This window comes from Megalops cyprinoides, chromosome 3 (genome assembly GCF_013368585.1).
Source record: "Megalops cyprinoides isolate fMegCyp1 chromosome 3, fMegCyp1.pri, whole genome shotgun sequence".
In the NCBI taxonomy this organism is placed as follows: Eukaryota; Metazoa; Chordata; class Actinopteri; order Elopiformes; family Megalopidae; genus Megalops; species Megalops cyprinoides.
In genome coordinates this window covers 17,711,889-17,732,159 of record NC_050585.1, presented here as the reverse complement: position 1 = coordinate 17,732,159, position 20,271 = coordinate 17,711,889, and the positions used below count along the sequence as shown (strand labels likewise).

The window sequence follows — 20,271 nt, the reverse complement described above, 5'->3', positions numbered from 1 at the left end:
CAAAATGGCACTGACTTGTTCAGGGATTCTTGAGAATTTTCACACACTCTACATTTTATTTGCTAAGACAAATTCTTTTCAGAGGTTTACTGATTTCATCTCATCTGAACTGTAATGTGTGTAATTTATTTGATTAAATATATTGAAATCTACTGTATAATATCTAAGAAGGATTCATTTAAAAATTGATGTCCAAAGGTGCAGAAAATGCATGGTTTATGTATGATGTAGATCAATTTTAGATAATATTGACTGCAGCAGTCTGAAAACAAAATGCACCAATTGATCTTTTGTAATTTTACATTGTTCGTATAGGTCAATATGCCAAAAAACAATATTACTACTCTAGTTTAAAAGGTAACATGTATGTCAGTTTGATAGAATTATAAAATATAAATTGAATTATTCTTAAACTGTGAATGTTTTGTTTCCGAATGTGACAATTGATATTCTTTAAAAAAAACTGAGGTTTCAGTCTCTGCAGTAGTTTATAATATACTCCAAATAACACACTTATATATTCTGGTTTTTATTTCAAGAAAAAGCATTTGGACTTTTTTTTCAAATCATTGTGGACTTTTGAACTAACACTACCTTCAAATTCAATGTGTGAATCGCATTCATTCTGAAGTGGTGATGATTGATAGAAAATGTATATTGCTTATCTAAAAGTGTCCAAAGATTGTCAATGTTATCATTTCAGTAGTATTATTAAACACTGCTTTCTGAGTGAAGATTTTTTTTTTTGTTTTTTTGTAAGTCACAGGAAGTTTATCACCTGTCTTAGCATACACAACTGCATTCTGAAGGTATGTCTGTTATACAATACTAAGAAGCATTTTTTAAAATGCTATAGGTCAATGTCAGATGCAATTCAAGGTAGAGAGTTGGTGTCCTTTCAATATTGCTCCCCATACCCCTCAGCCAGTCATGCAGAGCAATCCTGAAGACAAAAAAAAAAGGTTGTCCCACCACTGAGCTGGATTTTATTTAATCAAACCAGATACTGCTTGATCATCTGTCCGTCCATTCCTGCAAATTACACAGTGGTCTCAACAATGGGTCTGCATGTCTGTACTGCAGACATTTCTAGGTCAACGTCTGAAAGACATGAAAACATCTGGTGCTTGAAATTCTCATGCTTGTTTTTATCATTTATTACGTTATGCATTCTTGAATTCAAATATGCAATTAAACAGCTTGCTCTAATGTGGATCTGTGCCTTCCTAGTAGACCTAGACCTTTGAAGTCAGCATGGAGTTCCTTTTCAGGACACATATTGTGGTGTAGTCCAGCCCATTCCTGTTGCTGCTCGTTTGTCACTTACAGGTGCACAACTGTATAAAATTAGTGTTAGACTGTACAAAAAGAAAATTATTGTTAAAAGTAGACTCCAGTGAAGATTTTGCTTTTTGGGAAGATTGGGTATGCCAACATTACTACAAGAAAACTGGCCCCATGGTCTATTTTGGGGAAAATGGATAAACAGCAAGTTAAATGCCTTGATTTCAAAGGGTGAGAGTAGCTGAAATGGGATTTCCAAGAAGTCTGATGTAACATCAAGAAACCTCACAGATATGATGGGGAGGCTGATCTTCATCTGAAAATGGGAAAAGACTGCCTCTTCAGCTGAGGACACTGCCCTTTTTTGGGTTGTACTGAAAAACGTAGTCACAGTTCCAAAAAATACTGCAAAGTTTGTTGCTGATGTAAATATTCACCATGATGCAAAACTGCAGTCATGCTCAGTTGCCCTGATTTCCATGGGAACATGACCTTTAAAATATGAAAAAGAACTCAAATGCCTTTCAAATACATTTTTGATGTTTAACAGGCGGTTTATTTCCTGGTGTCCTATTTCTGAAAGCAAAATTGTAAGAAGAATTTTTACATGTACTTATATATATATATATATATATATATATATATATAAGTTACAACCTAGGTTAACCTATCATTTATCATTAAGTGTATGGACATCGCTCTGAAATACTCCCTTTCAGTGTTTGGAAAAAAAGGGGGAAATATTCTGTTGGTATGTGACTGACCGGCTTGGTTAGTGAACACAGCAAGGGCAAGATGGAAATTACTTAAAATAGTAAAGCATTACATTAATGACCAGTGCGGTCTAAGTACTGACATTATTCTGTGCTACAATGACTGCTACTAGACAATGTATAAACCTTGGGTTATGTAAGTCTGACAGAGACTTGTTTAGAGATGAAACGTTTTGTTTGTAATTAATGGGAGCCCTATTCCAAAGTGAAATGTGTGCCAATACACTTTCATCCACAAGCACTGCACGTCTGCATAAGACAGGAGCTCCTGCAGACTTCAGAGCAAGTTTTAGAAAAGGGTTGAAAATGAGGCATGCAGTAAAGTTCCTATGACCACACAATGGAAAGGAAGTACACCAAAGGAAGTAACTGGAGGTAAATATTCATTCAGATGGGTCAAACACAGGCAAAACAGTTCCACTCACCAGCTGGAAAGATTACACAGAGAAGCAAATACAGCGTTGCTGTTAATATTACAGATGCATCTCTTCATCCTGGCGCTTTTAGAATATTAGCTTTAGCATCACCACATGCTAATATGCAGGACTTGCGCTGGTAGCATCAATATGCCGAGACAGCGGGAGGGAAAGTGTAGTTTGCCTAGGACAGGAAGGTGCGGACCGTGCCCTTGACCAGCCCTCTGCAGATGGGGCACTTGCGTAGCGAAGGGGCGCACTCTTTGCACACGACCAGATGCCCGCAGGGGATGAAAACGATGTTGACCTCCTTGTCCATGCACACTTTGCACGTGCGCTCCTCCTGCAGCCTGCGCAGCTGCTCCTCCATGGGCAGGTCTGAAAACCAGACAAAGGGAGGGGGGGGGAAGAGACAGACCAATCACACATCTCCTTCAGTGCTCACGCTTCTCGCGCTGGGATGCCAATCTCAATCCTTTTTTTTTTTTTTTTTTTTTTGTGCGATTGCTACGACACGAAACAAAAACAAAAAGAAGAAAAAAAAAAAGAAATGGAAGAAACCTTTTCTCATGTTTGTATATACCTGAAAGATCTTGACTCGGTGATGCGGCCTCATTTGCCTGGGCTGAAATTGCAGTGAGAACAACAATTAGCACTGGTCTTAGATTTGAAGCTTGATAGCTTAAGGAGATCAAGCGTTTTATTTGGGGAGTTGTGGCTTATCTTCTTAATAACTATTATTTCTAAAAGAGGGTGTTTTGAGCATCACCTGGTGCTATCAGGCAGAGTGAACACACATGTGATGGGGGCGGGGCTTAAAGCACTGCTCTTGCCAGTTGTTGAAATGAACGAATCCCCTTTGCAGTTGTGTGCCTACCTGACAGCTCAAAAAAAGCCAGCGGCCACCAAAATGAGCTCACAGTGATATGGTCGTGGTGACATGATGACTTCGTATGATGATTCACAGCGTTTCTCACTGTTGCCATTTACCGTAATAAAACAGTTAAATACCCATTAGTTCTCTTAAGAGGTACACGTCGTTCTTTTGGATCCAGTTGCGGAACACCTCAGCCGCCGCGTTCCCCTTGGACAGCACCAGATCGATGAGCTGGCTCGTCTGCTGCTTCACAGAGGCGCAGTTGTGGATGACGTTGTACTCCTCACGTTCAATCACTGCCTGCTCAAGCAGGTGGTCCATCAGGCTCTGCACACTCTTCAGACGTTGTGTCAGGGCGATGTGATGCTTCTTCAAGAACGTGAAGCCATCTGTATTGGCAAAGATGGCAAAGGGTTACAGCAGTGTTACTACTTGGCAAAAACCAGTCAGTGTTGGCATTTACTTCGACCGTGTGGAAAAAGTTTGTATTGAATCAAGTCAGAGGAAGCAGGGTGCGTGCTCACACACATACCACACCAAGGGGAAGTCCACAGGATGTTGCGTTCATCCATTTCTTATAATTTCTAATGAACTGACAGAAATCTCTAACGGAAACTCCGCTGATTTGTTCAGCGCAACCATGAGAACAGTGACTGCGTACTGAGGAGGGGTCCTTGTACCTGATGCCATTTCCTCTGCGAAGCGCTCCTTCTCTTCTTCCCTCTTCTCATCCTCAGCGCTGAGCAGGTCTGACACAAGCTCCTGAACTGTCTTGTAGTTCTCACCGCTGGTGAGGATCTTGCTCTGCACAGTCTGCTTGACCAGGCTGCGGTCAAAGCCCATCTCCAGGGCAGACTTCACCACAGGCGTGTTCATCATGACCGCATCCTCTGAGCGCTCCTCTCCCGGGCTCAGGTGAACCACTGCTCAAAGGGCAGTCACAAACAACAAACAAAAAGCATACAAAAAGGGAGAAAATATCCTGGTTAGAACATGTGACATTCCTTTCAATGGCGTAATCCCTCAGGGTAATATTGAATCTCCCTTAGTTTCAACATCAAGGTTTACTGAATCCTGCTGAGTCATTTAGCATTTGACTAACTGACTCAACTATGGCCCATTTTCAGCTCAGTTCAGTTCTGATCATTTTCAAGTCATATCTTTCTTACAGTGATAAGTTTCCCTTGTACTGTTACCACATTGGGGTTTTACATGATTGATACGGTACATTCACATCATCCTCAGCATCCTGAATATGAACAGTTCAGGGTTTCCTTTCATAAAACTAAGGTACTTTTCAATTCATCCTCTGTGTGTCTGATTTGAATTGGAATTTTTTGTTACAATGAATGGGAATGTCTTGAATTGCAGATTTGTTTTAGAAAAAGAAAAACCTTTCAGAACTTTCCCAAATGGCATGATGACTCATTAGCAAAGTTTAATTGTAGTAAAAACAAATGCTATATTTCACCCACCTGGAGGATCAACAAACTCCCGTGAACTGCTGTCCCCATTTGTCAGCAGCTGGAGGGGAGAGCAAATATTTTTAAAATTTTTATGACTCATTCTGTTCAGATTCGAAATTCAAGAAACTTCAAGACGGAACCACTTGCCTGTTCAAACAGACGTGGGAATCGAGCTTGAATCTGGTGGACAAACTCCTGGCCCTTTTCCTGCAATAGGTACTCACACCTGAAAACAAAATACATTAATATTTACTAAAGGTAAGGCAAGAGTAATGTGGGTGTACAGTTCAGGTCATAGTGCTATTCATGATGAGTCAAATAAAGATGGAAACCTTGGAAACCATTTGGCATGTTCCACCCACGGGTCATCTCCCGATTCCCAGCACCTGAGTCCTCCATCGCAGCAGAAGCACTTCACATCGTCGTTGCGCCCTGCCGGACACATTCCGCACAAACAGTGAGGCCTAGTTTGTCACTAGCATATGTGATTATGATAAAATTAGCACAAAAATGTGGGGGAATTGGCACAGCCTCAAGTACACTGACACCTGGCACAATACACCTTCATTTCAGCCAGTGTCATCCAAGTCCATCTACGAATTTTCCAGTTAGCCTGTTCACAGACTAATATCCAGCCAAACACACAACACCTCTGCTCCAAAGACCCTTACCAACATAGTAAAAGCCAGCTTTGGCCAGCTGGTCAGGGCGCACGGGTATCCTGGAGGGCCAGTTGACGAAGGTGAGCAGTCTCTCCTCACACTGCTGCATAACCGGATTGGACACGTTGACCAGGCCCCCCGAGTTGAGGGGCACGTTCTCCGCCCTGTCGCCCCTCACGAAGCGGCAGTTGGGGTAGTGCCTCTGGTGCTCAGACATTGCCCTGTCGCCCGGCTCCCAGTTGCTGCGCTGCCCTCCGCAGGAGAAGCAGGCCACGCGGTCCCCCTGGCCCAGGTAGTAGAAGCCAGCCTTGGCCAGCTCGCTGGGGGTGATGATGGTGACTGCCCAGTTCTGGAAGGTGTCCAGGCGGTCCTGTTCGCGCCGCATGCTGGGGTTGTGGCAGGCGGGCGGGCGCTGGTGTGATAGGTCCTCCACGCCGCGGGAGCTGAGGGGGCTGGTCGGGGGCAGGCTGGTGAAGCCCATGTTGAAGTAGCCCACCTGCTCCTCCGGCTGGCCTGAGGCCGGGGCTGCGACGGGGGCGGGGGCGGGGACAGCGGAGCCGGCCAAGTTTGACAGCTGCAGGACTGGCATGTTGCGGAGGGGCGAAAAAGCGGAGTGGGAAGAGGACAGGAGGCTGGCTGTGGAGGGTAGGCTCTGGATGAACGTGCAGGTCGGGGACAGCTGCCTGTGCCTCTCAGACGGGCACTCGCCCAACTGCCAGTTCTCTGCGGTAACGTTGCAGCGGAAGCACTGAACACGGTCCCCGACCCCCGTGTAGTAAAAGCCAGCCCGTGCCAGACTCCTTTCGGTGACAGCTACATTCGGCGGGAATTTGGCGAAAGTGGAGATGCGGAACAGCTCAGACGAATTGTCGTACTGCAGCTCTGTTGGTGTACTATTACGGCACAAGCCCAAGAAAAATGCATTGTTTTGCAAAATTTCCATTTTGTAGAATAATAAGAGGAATGTCCCTTTCAGGGAGAGAGGTTTGAATTTGTAAGACCAGGGATGAAGTGTAATGATAAAGAAGCTCACTGCAATTCAAAAAAAACACAGCAGGGCACCCCAGGCTTTTGATTCAGATCAACCAGAATAAAGATGTGACTACAGAATGTGCAAACGCTTCATCCTTGAACTCCTGAAAAATAATTCTGTGGAATATTCTAACACGGATGCCACTAAGACAAACAAACGCACCTCAAATAACGTGACTCTTGATCAGTTCTAGGACAGCAACCCCAGCAGGCGTCTGCTCTCAATGTTCCAGAGATGCTGACACAGAGGTATAATGCAACCTTTCACTCCAACACATGAACCTTCAGCAAACTCCAACAGTTTCTGCTGTTCTATCTCGGCCCTGCTCTTAGAAGCCAGTGATCAGTAACTCAAAAAATTGCATACACAGCAAATAAGTTACAAACATGAATGAAACAAATAAGGGGTGAAAGGAGTTTTGCTCTTTCTTATCATCACCCTGGATCATCTGAACTGAGGCTCAATGCATATCCATTTCTCATGGCATTCAAAATGGTTTCATCCTGATTTTTCCACATAGTCTTAAATGGACACATGGCGGTAATGAAGCTAATGTAAAATCATTTAAACTGGTCTAAAGTAAATTTCCCTGGGTTTGTAAATTCAAACCTCTCTCCCAGAATCAGACATCCCTCACAATGGTGTTTATTTTGCCATGACAGAGATAACAAAGCACTTAGAAAAATATAAGTGTACTTTGTTTTATAAGCGATTTAAGGGGGTTGAAGGTCTTCTTTACTAGCCTCAAGGGAGTGCAAACCTATTGGAAGAAACAGAAAAGAAAAACATTCAGTTGTGTTGTATCTTTGCTGGACAACAGCCTATATTCTGCTTCTCTTACCTTTAACTTTTTGGCCACACAACTGCCTATGCATATAAATCAAAAATTGCTGTCACATGTAACATTTTGAAAGAATTTGTACACGGAATTTCTGCAGTGTTCACTCTCAAATTAAACATAACCCAGCACTGTCTACGCTAACTGATATAACTGGCTAACAAGACATTGCTTGCTGTTCACATGCAAAATTCTGGAATGATATACATAATACCTTTTTGTAAATATTTTGTATCTTTCTCATAGATAGACATAATCTGCTGGATGAAACTAATTTAGTGAGGGAAAGAATCGTGCTGATTCAAAAGTTACAGCAGTTTTGGTCAGAGGTGGCTAGATAGCTAGCAAGTAAACTAGATTTAGTACAATCAAAAGGATTCTCTATCTAGTGAAAACAACAGAGCTATACATGCTGTATTATTCTGCTGACACTTGACATGACCTTTTCTTCAAGAAAGCATACTGTATATCACAACTCATCTACCCCTCCTTGAGCAATGACTTCTCCCTTGTGGTCAGCCCATTATAGCCATTACACTTAAGATTTAAAACCAGGCTGTATTTCACTAGAAACAGACTGACAAATCAATCTTAATTTCAGTTTAATCTTCAGTGAAAACTTATGAATGTAAATGAAAAAATGAAATATTGACCACTGCAATTTTAATCATTTCACTTCTGAATACAGACTCACACACACCTTTAGGCAAAAATACAAATGACTGAGAGGTCACTTTGTTATGTCCACCTACCTAATAGCTAATTGGTTCACCAATCACCAACCAGCACTCAAAACAGCCTGAATTCATCAGGGCATGGACTCAATAAGGTGTTTCATGTGTGACATGGGGATGCTAGCTCATGTCGACTACAATGCTTCCCATAGTTGTTGCAAATTTACTGGTTATGGATTTCTACTCTGAATAGCTTGTTCCATAGCACCCTGCTTGTGCTTGACTGGATTGACATCTTGGTGACTGGGGAGGCAACTTCAGTAAGATGAATCTACTTTCATGTTCCTGGAACCATTCCTGTACAATCCTATCCTTGGGGCAGGGAACATTATCCTGCTGAAAAAGACCATTTGCAAATGGATATCCTGCTGCCGTGAAGGGTCGGATCTGATCAGCAACGATGTTCAGGTGTCACGTGGCACTCAAACGTTGCTCTACTCATATCAAGGGAAAAAAAGTGTGCACTAAGACACAACCCATAATATTCCACCGCCACAATCAACCTGCATTGATGACAATCGGCAGGCCAGTTCCATGGACTCCTACGGTTTTCGCCATTTCCTGGTCCTCCCATCAGCGTGAAACAGCAGGAGCTCTGCGTCAGCAGACCGGGCGATGTTTTGCAGTCCCCCACTGTCCAGTGTTTGTGTTCCTTAGGCCACTGAAACTGTAGCTTTTTGTTTTCCGCTTCCAGGAGTGGAATTGGGTTAGGCTGTCGGCTGCCATGACACACCCGTGACAAGATACGACGAGATGTACGTTCCGATATGCCTCTTTTGGCAACACTGTCGTACTTTGAACAAGTCTGTCTCTGACCACAGAGCCACTGTTGTCTGGATGTTTTCTTTTTTTGTGGACCATTCCTGATACACCCATGACACTGTCGTGCGTGAAAATCCCAGCAGGGTTGCATTTTCTGATACACTCGCGCGTCTGGCTCCCACTACCGCATTCAAAGACATTTAAATCTTTTGTCTTGCCCATTCTCCCTCTGAATAGCATATATATGCAATCCGTAGGTACCAGGCGTACCTAATAAAGTGGCCACTCAGTGTATATACAGGTATAATGGTTTGCACAATGATAAAAGTAGCGAAATTGTTTTACCTAACTAGCAAGCCGCCTTGACTCAGAATCTCGCCAGTCGTCTTTTTAAAAATGCGGAAATGTTGCTACATAGCTAAGTGTATGTGGCACTCCATTGCACAACCAGCCCAGACAATTTTGACTTACACGGTTGATCATCTGAATACTGCCGTCCCAGACACCCTAGATATTCGTATATAAACACCGCAATAACGTGTCATGCATTAATAAGAAGAAACATACCTTTTATACTGGAAAAAAATTGGTGCAAAGTGGGTGTCCTTTAGAATGTTCTTTCGAAATAAAATGGCTCCAACCGGAAGTGGACTAACCTAAAAGGTTTGTGAGACACGTTATGTAAGCAACGTCATCTATCTTAGTAGGAGTGCCATTACTTGGTAATGGATGTCTGGAAAATAACGAATGACACGAGTTTGTCCCAAAAAGGAACACGGATATTTCTAGCTGTTTTTTCTTTACAAGATGAACATACGTGCGACCGCAGTGTGGTGGCTCAGTGCCAATGTTAAATTGCAGAAATTGTTAGACTGAACGAATGGCAATGTCGGGCATTTCCAGTAACCTGGTTGTTTTTTACTATAATGCTTAAAAATACAAAAAGCATTTGCTTTTTTGTATTAGGTGACGTTAGGTAACGTTAACTTTACATACGTAGGCCTATTCAATTGTGTTCCATTATGTAATGCGTATGGCCTCTTTGTTTTTTTTATTTTGTAAAGTAGACTGTCATGGCAAAATATGTCGCAGTCAATGATTATTTTGGTAGGTACAGCTAATCGTTAAGTCAAAATAACTAGCTATACTATCCAGAAAATAACTTTTTTCAGTAATGTTAGACTCAAACATCGCAGTGTAACTCTTGGGTGCTCTAGCTAGGTAGGCTGGACATTTTCAAGTTTAATGATTCTAAATATATCACATTAACGTTATTATTAGACTGGCTTTTTAACAACTTGCTATAATTTTACAGAAAATCCACAAAACCCTCAGAGAAATACGTAGAATGGAAGTTAACTACTTACCCAAATCACTGGTAACGTCAATGTTGGCAGTGCTAGGTTACCAAGATTGCTCTGTCGCTTACAAAGCCACACTAGCTAGGCTAACTGCTAAAACGACCTAACGACAACATACAGGTGTTCTGAGTTGCTTAGCTACTTAAACTTCGTAGTTTTGTAGCTAGCACTACGTAACGATACACGGCGTTTGTTCCATGGGATTACCCATTAAGGTGTTTAACCTAACACTTGAACTAGTATATTGAGGGAAATATGCAGTGACTAAAGGGGTTTTCCAGAGGAAGAGGAGATTACGTTAGGTACTTCCCGATGAATGGGTAACAACTTTAATAACACCAAATGGAATATTTTTTCTTTTTTATCATATGCCTCGCCAAACTGGAATTTGGCAGCTGGCACACGTACAATCCCACTTTGAATGTGATGAATATGTAAACTAGAGAACCAGCAATTTATGTAGAGTTTAACGTTGGTATTATGGGTGGGCAGCAGGAACTAGTGGGCTGCTACTGTCCTGACAGCATTAGTTTTGACATTACCAAGTAACGTGCTCTGTCGCGCTTTAAAACAGACTTAATTTAGTTGATAAATAAATTTAAAACAATTAATCATATAACTTAATTCTTTCATACATTTTAGTGTGATCAGTTTGGTTTTCAATTCCCCTTTGGACATACGACAATTTGTTCAAATTGTGTTCATAACTTGTGGCTTGTTCTTTGAGTAGGGTATCTGTGAAGAATGTTTTCCCATGACAACGGATTGTAGCCTAAATATAGTTAGTAATATGTGTTTAAAATGTATGTAGCCTATTTTGTGTACGGTCTATCTCATTGCATCTGTGTAGGCTAATTTCAAACAAATAAGTTCTCGATAAGAAATGTACGTATATAGCCTGCCATTGGCTGATGAGCAGTATGGGTTGTGGTTTGATGTGGTTATGCTAAAGTTGGTTGTGTTGATGTTTTAAGTCTTTGCCGGGGGTAAATATTCTCTCGGTGTTAGGCTATGTGTGGTAGCCTACGCCTGGAAGCGCCGTCACAATATAAACCCATTACACCAAAATTTACACCACTCATGTCGTAAGGAACAATGTTTAAAAGTTCACTAGTTCTTAGCTAGGCCTACCACCCTTATGCGGAAAAAAAACATTATTCAGTTTCGTTTTTCCAGAAAAGCTTCACTTCCTCCCGTCTAGAAAACGCAGCTGGAATTAACGCTCCACCCACTTGGGTTTTCCCCCAGTTCTGCCGAAGTAGATATCTCCTATCAAATGTACATCTCGGGTTTTGTAAACACATGGCGGTTTTAAGTAAATGTACAGCTCGATGTCATTTCTATTCTGTGTCGTGTTCTTCCATCTGAGCGTTTCACTGTAGCCTTCGAACCGTCCTCTTTTTAACTCGTAATAACGTAAACAATGTGTGCTTTCCAAATGATGTTACTCTCCACCCTAACAAGGGCAAAGGAAGATCAAAGCAGTCAAAACATTGCTCCTTTTTTCATTCTGTGACAATGACAGGCGTACACATCACACGTGACGTCCCATTGGGCATATGTTAGTATTCTCTTCTTCAGGCACAGTGGTTGTAGTCCTGTAGTTCTGACTGCACAATGACATTCTGATAAGCAGCACTCACATTTACTAAAGGTCAAATACATGTAATGTGGGTACCTATACAGATTGCCTTCATCTTAACTTGACATTTCTGATGTTGTGATGTCCTCCAAGTTTGTTGCTGGGGTTTCCCTGCAATTTCTAAGTAGATAACACTCTAGGTGATGTCCCATAGGTCAGTTTGACTGACTCGCTTTTTGGCGGACAACTATTAAAATTGAACATATTTATATTTATTTGAGCCAAAAAGAGCTGCAGAGGACCACTGTATGTATCGTGTGTACAAAGGTGTTTTTCACAGATTATGTGAGAATGGTGAGATTATGTATTTTTCAAACATTAAAAAATAAGAACTCGCGGATCGCTTTGTTGCACTTGCGCAGATCCAAAAGATGAGGCAAAGAAGCCAAGGGGACCAAACCAGAATCTCCTGATGTGTGCCGCAATCAGCATTACAAAATGTTTGCATGACAATGTTGTTGCAACACTGTACTTAAGTATGAAGAAGTGAACTTTGTCTGGCTTTGTCATCTTTTTTTTTGAGTTGCTCATGCACATGTGAACATATGCATGTATCACACGATCCTTTGTAAGTGTGACACAACTTTGTAGTGAAAAATGCATTCTCTATAAAGGAATGGGAGCTCTGCCTGAAGCCAGTTTTCACAGTTGTTCATGACATGCTCTCAATAAGTAATCTATGAATTGTCAGTTTCCTATATGCATAATGGGGGGCCACATTCTTTAATTTTATTGCATAGCATGCATCTTTTCCCTTTCAGAGCCATTAATTATGGCAGCATGATTTGCCAAAATGCATATTATATAAATATATAATTAGGATACACCAATATGAGCCAGGATAATCTACATTATAAAATTCTTATTATTTACATAATTCTTTGTTAAATTAATTTCAGTTGTAGCTCCTGCTATTCAGTGAATCTTTAATGTAAAGGGCTGTGGCATAGTACATAGATACACAAAAACAACTGAATTCACTTACTATTACCTGGATTTACCTAGTTTAATGGAATAATGTAATTATTAGATTCAGGTCTTAGTGCCACCTAGTGGTAGACACTAAACATTACATGGAAAGTAAAACTGCTGAGGTACTTATTGGTCAGTTCCCATATTGCACTGATTCTCAATCCTGGCCCCCCTGCTCCGCACGTTTTCCATCTTTCCCTGCTCTATCTACCTGACCGAACTCATCAGTGGCACTTTTGATTAGCCGAACACACCTGATTTAACAAAGAGCATGTTAATTATTTCAATCAGGTGTGCTTGGAGCAAGGATAGGCTGAAGATATGCAGGACAGGGGGGCTCCAGGAGTAGGATTGAGAAACACTGCATACTGTATACATATTACTACATCTTGTCAAACTATGAACTACATTTTAAAGCTTATCTTATTTTGTGGGGTTTAATGAACCATTAGATCACAAAATGTAATCTTAATTGTATGAATTTCTATCATCACATCCAAATTTAGCATATGTTATGCAGCAAAATATGCAATACTGTTTATTCCCATTCATAGGCACATGAATGGGGCAAATAACTGCTCTGAAGACTGAAGACAAAAGCTAAGAAATAGTCTTGAAATGACAGGACAAAAAAATACTTTCACCCTAAAAGGGATACATGCTTAAAGCATTATGCAGACATGCAGCAAAAAATCAGTGACTATCCAAGACATCAGTAAATTAAGAGAAAACATCACTACACTGATTATTTTTCTTTTTTGCAATCCTTCAAAACCTTTAACTCAAGATCCAGAAAAATAATGGATGTCAAAATGTGTTGGAGACCATGCACATCTTCAAAAATTGAATCAGGCACATGTTCGAGCTGTAATTTTCAGAAGTTTCCCCAGTTCAATGATGTTAAGCAATCAGCTTCGAAACACGTAGTTCATATCTGGGCAATAAATATCATTATTTTGTCTGCACATGGCTCAGCATATTGTACATGAACCGACCTCAGTTGTATTCTTCAGGACACGTTTAGCATCTACCACTAGATGGTGACACCCGATTATAGTAATAATTACAATGTCCAGTCAATTAGCATGCAGGTAAGTGAATTCAGATTGATAATACACGTCTGTGTGCATCTATGTACTATGCCACAGTGCTGATTTTCTAAGCTCAGTTGCCATGAAAGAAGCTAAATCAGTGTTGGAAGAAATCAATATTGCTATATTCTGAGTTATGAGAATGTGTTTCTCATGAAAAATTATGTGTTCATATTTTCAATTAAACTGCTCCAAATGTTCATTCTTTTATGCAGACACGTAAATGTACTACTATAAGTCAGCGTAAATATATTTAACACCTGACCTTCACGATGGATTGACAAAAAGTAAGGTTGTACAACTCAAATGCTGAAATGGTACAATGTGTGGCTGTTCAAACTGAGGCTGATTACATGAACAAAACAATAAACATTTTTACAAAGTATACACTTTATTCCACAATAGGCCAATTTTAAAAGTATTATATAAAGAGATATAATGTAACAGAATTTATGCTTCTAACATACATGCACAAAACATCTATTAAAAAATAAGAAAAGTTCATCATTACTGAATATGAATTCATTTTGTGTGCATTTAGGGATATCTAAATACCAAACCTTTAAATGGTGATTAGTCCTACCACTACATGCAGACAGTCAACAGTTATTATATGTTCTGGCAATTACATACTACTATGCATAAAATCATGCTTAAGTGACAAAAATATCATTTAGTCAAAGTTTTGTAGACATGTGCAAAGACAGTACTGTACCACCAATTTTCAAAAGTGTTACTTTTAGTTGCATTGTTCAGCTCCAACACTGACTGGTTCTTTCCCCCTCTACTAACCAGTGAGGCTAAGCTTAATGTCAGATAAGCCTCATCTGAATGCAAAGGTGTTATGTGGAACCCTACCTCAGAACAGCACGGTGACACCAGATGGGTTATCAGTTTTTGATCAATCCTGTCTATATCATTGTGTTTGGGTAGGCTCATTTGGATTCGCCACATAAATGCACATAACCTTTTGTAAAATCATGCACAGTGATGTACAGATGTAGCGGAGCTGAAGTAGCTCGTGTGAGTCCTGCGTAAAGCCTTAGGTAGCGGGTAGCAGGTAGCCGAGTGGTTGCAGCGGCTACGTCACTCCCCCTGAGACCTGGTTAAGTAGCGTTGTCGCCGTCAGGCTAACGGCAATTTGCCTTTAGCTCAACTGGCAACGACGCTGGCTTTAAGGGGTTGGCAGCGAGCAGTAAGAACCTCGGTTCGAAACTCGCTCGCTCGCCGACCCACGTAACATCACATTAAATCTAATACACAACGCAGTAAGAGACCACCCGTTACATTGGTGCCGTGACCCGGATCACTGGCTAAAGCACAGCTTGGCCGCCAGTGGTCGCTGAGGAGTCAGAGGAGGTCAAAGGGGGGTGAGTGTAGCGGAGCTGAAGTAGCTCGTGTGAGTCCTGCGTAAAGCCTTAGGTAGCGGGTAGCAGGTAGCCGAGTGGTTGCAGCGGCTACGTCACTCCCCCTGAGACCTGGTTAAGTAGCGTTGTCGCCGTCAGGCTAACGGCAATTTGCCTTTAGCTCAACTGGCAACGACGCTGGCTTTAAGGGGTTGGCAGCGAGCAGTAAGAACCTCGGTTCGAAACTCGCTCGCTCGCCGACCCACGTAACATCACATTAAATCTAATACACAACGCAGTAAGAGACCACCCGTTACACAGACATTAAAATTATAAAAAGGCCTGGTTTTGAAGACATTGTTTCAACAATTGTACTATGGTCTTCTGTAGTGTTATCATCATGTAAACATCTGACTATAAACACACCATTTACTGTTGAAATAGGAAGTGTTTCACGTTTTTAAAGCCATTGCCTTTCAACAGCCATTGTAGTGTTCTCTTGCTCTAAAAGATTGTAAACGACATCAGAAAGAATTGTGGGTGGTGCATTTGCTGTCTCCAATCCCCAAAATCCTTATCTCACAGGTTAAACACTTCACATATGGACAAAAACAATCTTATATTCAAACCTATTTCTACTTCTCCCATCTGATTGACAGAAATCATTGCATCTGTTTTTTTTAGCTTATACAATATCAAGAGGTTGATAACAAATAGTTTAGTTGTTCTTGCTGATAAAGGGAAACAAAGTAAAACACTCTTTGGAAGCATGACAAAAAAATTCTACATAAAATTTTCATCATTTCTTGTTTGTTCTGTGAAAAAGTCTCTGCTATGATACAAATAATTCATGATTACTTTCAAAATCCAACTAACTCCTACACTATCTCCGCTAACCATTCACTACCTGATCGTCAAACCAGCTGTCACATTTCGTCACCACCTTCTCTAATTGGCTTTGCTTTCAGCACAGCATTGTCCGTCTCTGCAAAACAATATCCTTCAGGAAGAAAAAAAAAAAAAACAAACAAAAACTATTTACTATCCCCCCCCCCCCCATTATTGTCACGGTCAGGTATTTTGCAGGTAATTTACTGCCATTACAGTCTCCTTCCTGCCATCAACAGACATAACCACAAATGTGCCTGAAATTGTCTGACTTTCTGTTCATGTTCTCTCTCCCAAAATGTAGTGAAGGCACCACTGAGCCTCATTGCTGTCTAGTCGTTTGCGAGGTAAAAGTGTGAGCTCTCTGCAAATGAGAGCTCACGGCCAGAAAACGGGGAACTTGAGACACCATTGCTATCACTGACCACATGTCAATATGCTCCGTTTCCATGGTAACACTCACACACTGCTGTGTTTTTAAGGCAGATAGTACACACCCGAATGAAAACATATCTAATGGAGCGGATGTGGAAAACGGACACAGAAAGATCCTTTCCAACCTCGAAGACTCTCTCTAACAGACTGATGTGCTGAAAGCCATGCCAAACCATAACTCATAAAATTCATTTAACCCCCACCTACAACATCAGCAACAATAAAAAAAGGTTACAAGAAGTTTTTTTTTCTAATATACGTTAATTTAAGAACGTAGCTAAAAGGTTAACGACAAAAACAAAGAAGAAATCAGACTTAAATAAAGACTGAAATATAAAGTTGCGTCTTTACAAAAAAAATCTCCAACAGTTTTTCACAAAATCATTACATTTAAAACAGAAATATACTCATGATTATGGAACAATGAATGTAGAACAGAGTTTATGTTGGGTTACAAAACACCTTACTATATATTGACTTGCGCTGCGGAACAGTTTCATAGCGCATATGGTTTGTCCTCTCTCTAAAAATATGATTGGAAGGCACTTGATTTGACAAGGTTTACTTAAAATTGCTGGCACAGCCAAGCAGCAGCATTAGAATACATGGAGCCCCCCCAGCCACGCCCCATACCTAACCCCTCTCCCTTTCCAGCAAGCTCACCTGCGGTGGGCGCTCTGCCACCCTGACCCCAAATCAGTACCGAGGAGATTCTGTTCCCTTCAGATACATCATTTTTGGTTACTCAGGCTCATAATGACAAACACAGGAACAACAATACAAGGTGATAATAACGCCACAAATGGTTACAGAAACAGCTGTATACACAGAGAATAGTCCTAAATTAAAGGCTGTGTTTTTTTCACATTGAGTCATGAGACATGAGGCCACAGAGGATGCAGAGAGACCGAATGTGAACAGCGGGTTTGAGGAGAGTAAACGCATGGCCGCATGGCCACACGCACATACGTACACGCGCACACGCACACAGACACATACACACGCACACAGACACATACACACGCACACACGCACACACGCACACAGACACATACACACGCACACACGCACACACGCACACACGCACACACGCACACACGCACACACACTTCGACTGAGGCAACAGGGAAGCAGCTGTGCCTGCCACGCAAAGGAACCAGAGGTGACAGACACTGAAGTGGCATCTCTCTGGGGATATTTTGTTCATGGGTCAGTCTTGACTATGTAGCAGAGAGCAAAAAGACAAGCGGCAAAGGGCTGAGAGCACTGGTGCCTCCAGTTCTCCTGCAAGGAGGAGAAACCAACGAGTTCTGAAAAAGCAACCTTTAACGTCAGGAGTAGAAAAGGCCTCTTCATATCCTTCAGAGGCGTGACTTGGCAGCGGTCTGGGGTAACACGGGGAGGGAGGGGAGGGCTGGCCCCACCTATAACCACGTGAGGAAGCTCTCCTTGTCGATCTTGGTGGCCGCCAGCACAGACTCCATGTCATTGAGTATGTCGGAGCTCAGCGCCTCCTGCAGGCTGGGCATCAGCTCTTCGCCCTCCACCGCCATGCTCTCACCCTCCAGTGTCCCTAGGTCCACATGGGTGCCTGGGATGGTGTCCAGGTAGTCCGGGAAACGGCTGGGCTGGGTGGCCATGGGGGCGGGGCCTACGGAGTCACCTGTGTGTGAGAACATTATTAATTCAGCTTTGTGAGGGCTACTAGCAGGTGTTTGGTACATTCATCCCAACACTTTCTCTAGGCACATTTTAAAATATTTGACTTTTTCTAGAAAATAAAAAATCAGTCAGTCTCAAATTTCATTCATATATCCATGTTAAATGTTTAGAAAGTACCATTGTTTTTTGGCCTTTTGAAAATGTTCTTGACCATGGGAAAATCATTTAAAAGAATGATCTGGTTAATCTTTTTTTATTTTTGATCATTGAAATTAGTTAGTTTTACAGTATGAATGTCAGCAAGCACCACTAGGAAGTACTAAAAACAAATTTTAGTTAAATCATTTAGTTAAATCATGCAGGAAATAAAATTGGCATTCAGCACAGTCCATCATTAACAAACCCCTCATGAAAACTACATAGCATTTTAAAAAAAGTGGGTACTGGTCTTATAAAACTACTGTTTCCTAGTGTAATAGAGGTGATAAGAGGGGCCTTAGCCTATGTTCTTTTATTCACTTTAAAATGAATGGGAATTGAAAAAACACTGAAATATGTGCACAAAAAAATCAAATGCAGAATTTTGATGTTGCCTGAGTGCCTTGTACTGCACTGCGCCATTGATGTGGAAGGTTATCATCAATATAGATCTAGCTGAACAGGGTTTGCCTGTGGCTACTGCCCTCCTGTGCAGTCCCCTGACTGTTCTGGGATCAGCTCCCAGTTCCCCTGGCTGTTCTGGGATCAGCTCCCAGTTCCTCTGGCTGTTCTGGGATCAGTGCCCACCTGTGTCCATCTCATCCACGCTATTGAGGAAGTCGTCGGGAGTGCGTGGGACGCTGTAGCTGCTCATGCTCAGGCCGCTGTCCGTGCTCTCATCCCTGGAGTGGAAGTTTCCGCTGGCACTGGAGAGAAGCAGGGAAACATGGGGTAATCGTCGGGGGGGGGCGGGGGGCTTGATGCGCTACAGTCATCGCTACAGTGCTAGATCATAAAGGGGGGTGCAGGATCTAGCCCCTCAGGTGCTGCTGGGGGGTTGCTCAGGGCTCCCCATGTAATGACACATTTTTTCAATGCTTCATTTAGTCATTATTTTATTTAGCTAACAGTTGTTTTTGCACCTACACGTTGATCTAGACACACACTTGCTACCTCGACACTATGTCTGGCACTCACACTTGTTCATGCGTGGTTGTTGGTCCTGTTGGTGCAAACTTTCATGCCACTTTATTAGATGCAGTGTGTAAGTCGCAGTGGATAAGAGGGATAAGCTAGAACTACTCATCTGCCCACAAGTACAAATGAGCAATGAGCGCACATAAAGTCTTCACATGTAGTTACATACAGTGTATCTTCAAAAAGCTGTCCCTATTCTTAACTAATTAATTGGGGTGATTGTACCCATTTTTGAATAATAGGTATGTTAGTATGGGAACAAGTGCAACAAGACTGGCCAACAAATGTCAACCTACTGGGGGTTACAGGGTCATATTTAATGAGGTACATCATTAATGCTTTCAACCCCATTGTCCTCATGCTTTGTGCCCAAATGGTGTCATTGCAAAGAATTTTTCATTGTGTGTGTACATGTATGAATTTCATTGTAGTGAATTAACAAACCAATACGTTAATATTTAAAACAAATAGTTTGAAGTTAAAATGTCTGTAAACATCATTTCTAATGAGATCTGCACTCCTTCTCCTGAGGACAGATCTAGGAACACAGCAAGATAAAGTCCTTGATAAATACGGCTTAAATGGTCTTCACTCTATTAAGATGTATATCTGCTGAGCAACATAGAATAGGAATACATCCATCATTCAGAGCTCACAGGTTTAATCCAGCTGCTGGACTGCTGGCAAAGCCACAAACTCCCATTTAAGGTGCATCTGTACAGTGTGTTCACCTTTCTGTGAACCCTGAGGGAGATCTTTCCACTGCTGGTGGAAATAGGCTTCAGTGAGAGGCCCAGAATAGCCAGCCCCTAAAAATAGCAGCTGTTATTTTTCCGTGATTAGGATAAACACA

The 20,271-nt window shown here is 41.7% G+C and overlaps 2 protein-coding genes across 7 annotated transcripts in view; both read right to left on the bottom strand.

Annotated features, from left to right (window-relative positions):
• Positions 1 to 1,920: 1,920 nt before the first annotated feature.
• On the bottom strand, positions 1,921 to 10,438 carry birc2 (baculoviral IAP repeat containing 2). 3 transcript variants are annotated; one of them, XM_036524100.1, is made up of 10 exons: positions 10,213 to 10,437; positions 9,413 to 9,501; positions 5,488 to 7,271; positions 5,149 to 5,248; positions 4,964 to 5,042; positions 4,826 to 4,874; positions 4,031 to 4,273; positions 3,485 to 3,739; positions 3,057 to 3,098; positions 1,921 to 2,851 (listed from the first exon to the last, which is right to left on the bottom strand). In XM_036524100.1, exons 3-10 carry the CDS (start codon positions 6,419 to 6,421, stop codon positions 2,658 to 2,660), a joined length of 1,896 nt encoding a protein of 631 aa, XP_036379993.1. In that variant the 5' UTR covers positions 6,422 to 7,271; positions 9,413 to 9,501; positions 10,213 to 10,437; the 3' UTR covers positions 1,921 to 2,657. The 3 variants fall into 3 exon arrangements, with proteins under 3 accessions (XP_036379993.1, XP_036379995.1, XP_036379994.1); XM_036524102.1 differs by lacking the exon at positions 3,057 to 3,098 and having other exon boundaries at positions 10,213 to 10,438; XM_036524101.1 differs by lacking the exon at positions 9,413 to 9,501.
• Positions 10,439 to 17,681: 7,243 nt separating this feature from the next.
• Positions 17,682 to 20,271, bottom strand: part of LOC118775436 (transcriptional coactivator YAP1-like) — a 33,439-nt gene continuing 30,849 nt past the window's right edge. For 2 of the 4 annotated variants that reach the window (XM_036525352.1, XM_036525353.1), the window contains exons 6-7: positions 19,029 to 19,147; positions 17,682 to 18,243 (exon numbers count right to left, since the gene is read on the bottom strand). In XM_036525352.1, coding sequence (XP_036381245.1) covers positions 18,005 to 18,243; positions 19,029 to 19,147 — 358 coding nt within the window. In that variant the 3' untranslated portion in view covers positions 17,682 to 18,004. The remainder of the gene's footprint in view (positions 18,244 to 19,028; positions 19,148 to 20,271) is intronic. The other 2 variants (XM_036525350.1, XM_036525351.1) reach the window with 1 other exon arrangement.

Bases quoted from the DNA above. Each gene is read 5' to 3' on its own strand.
- birc2 (XM_036524100.1), bottom strand. From the start codon at position 6,421: ATGGAAATTTTGCAAAACAATGCATTTTTCTTGGGCTTGTGCCGTAAT. The intron at 4,875-4,963 runs GCAAGTGGTTCC...TCTCCCCTCCAG, and splicing joins TCCCACGTCTGTTTGAACAG to CTGCTGACAAATGGGGACAG. The intron at 2,852-3,056 runs GTATATACAAAC...TCTGGTTTTCAG, and splicing joins ACCGAGTCAAGATCTTTCAG to ACCTGCCCATGGAGGAGCAG.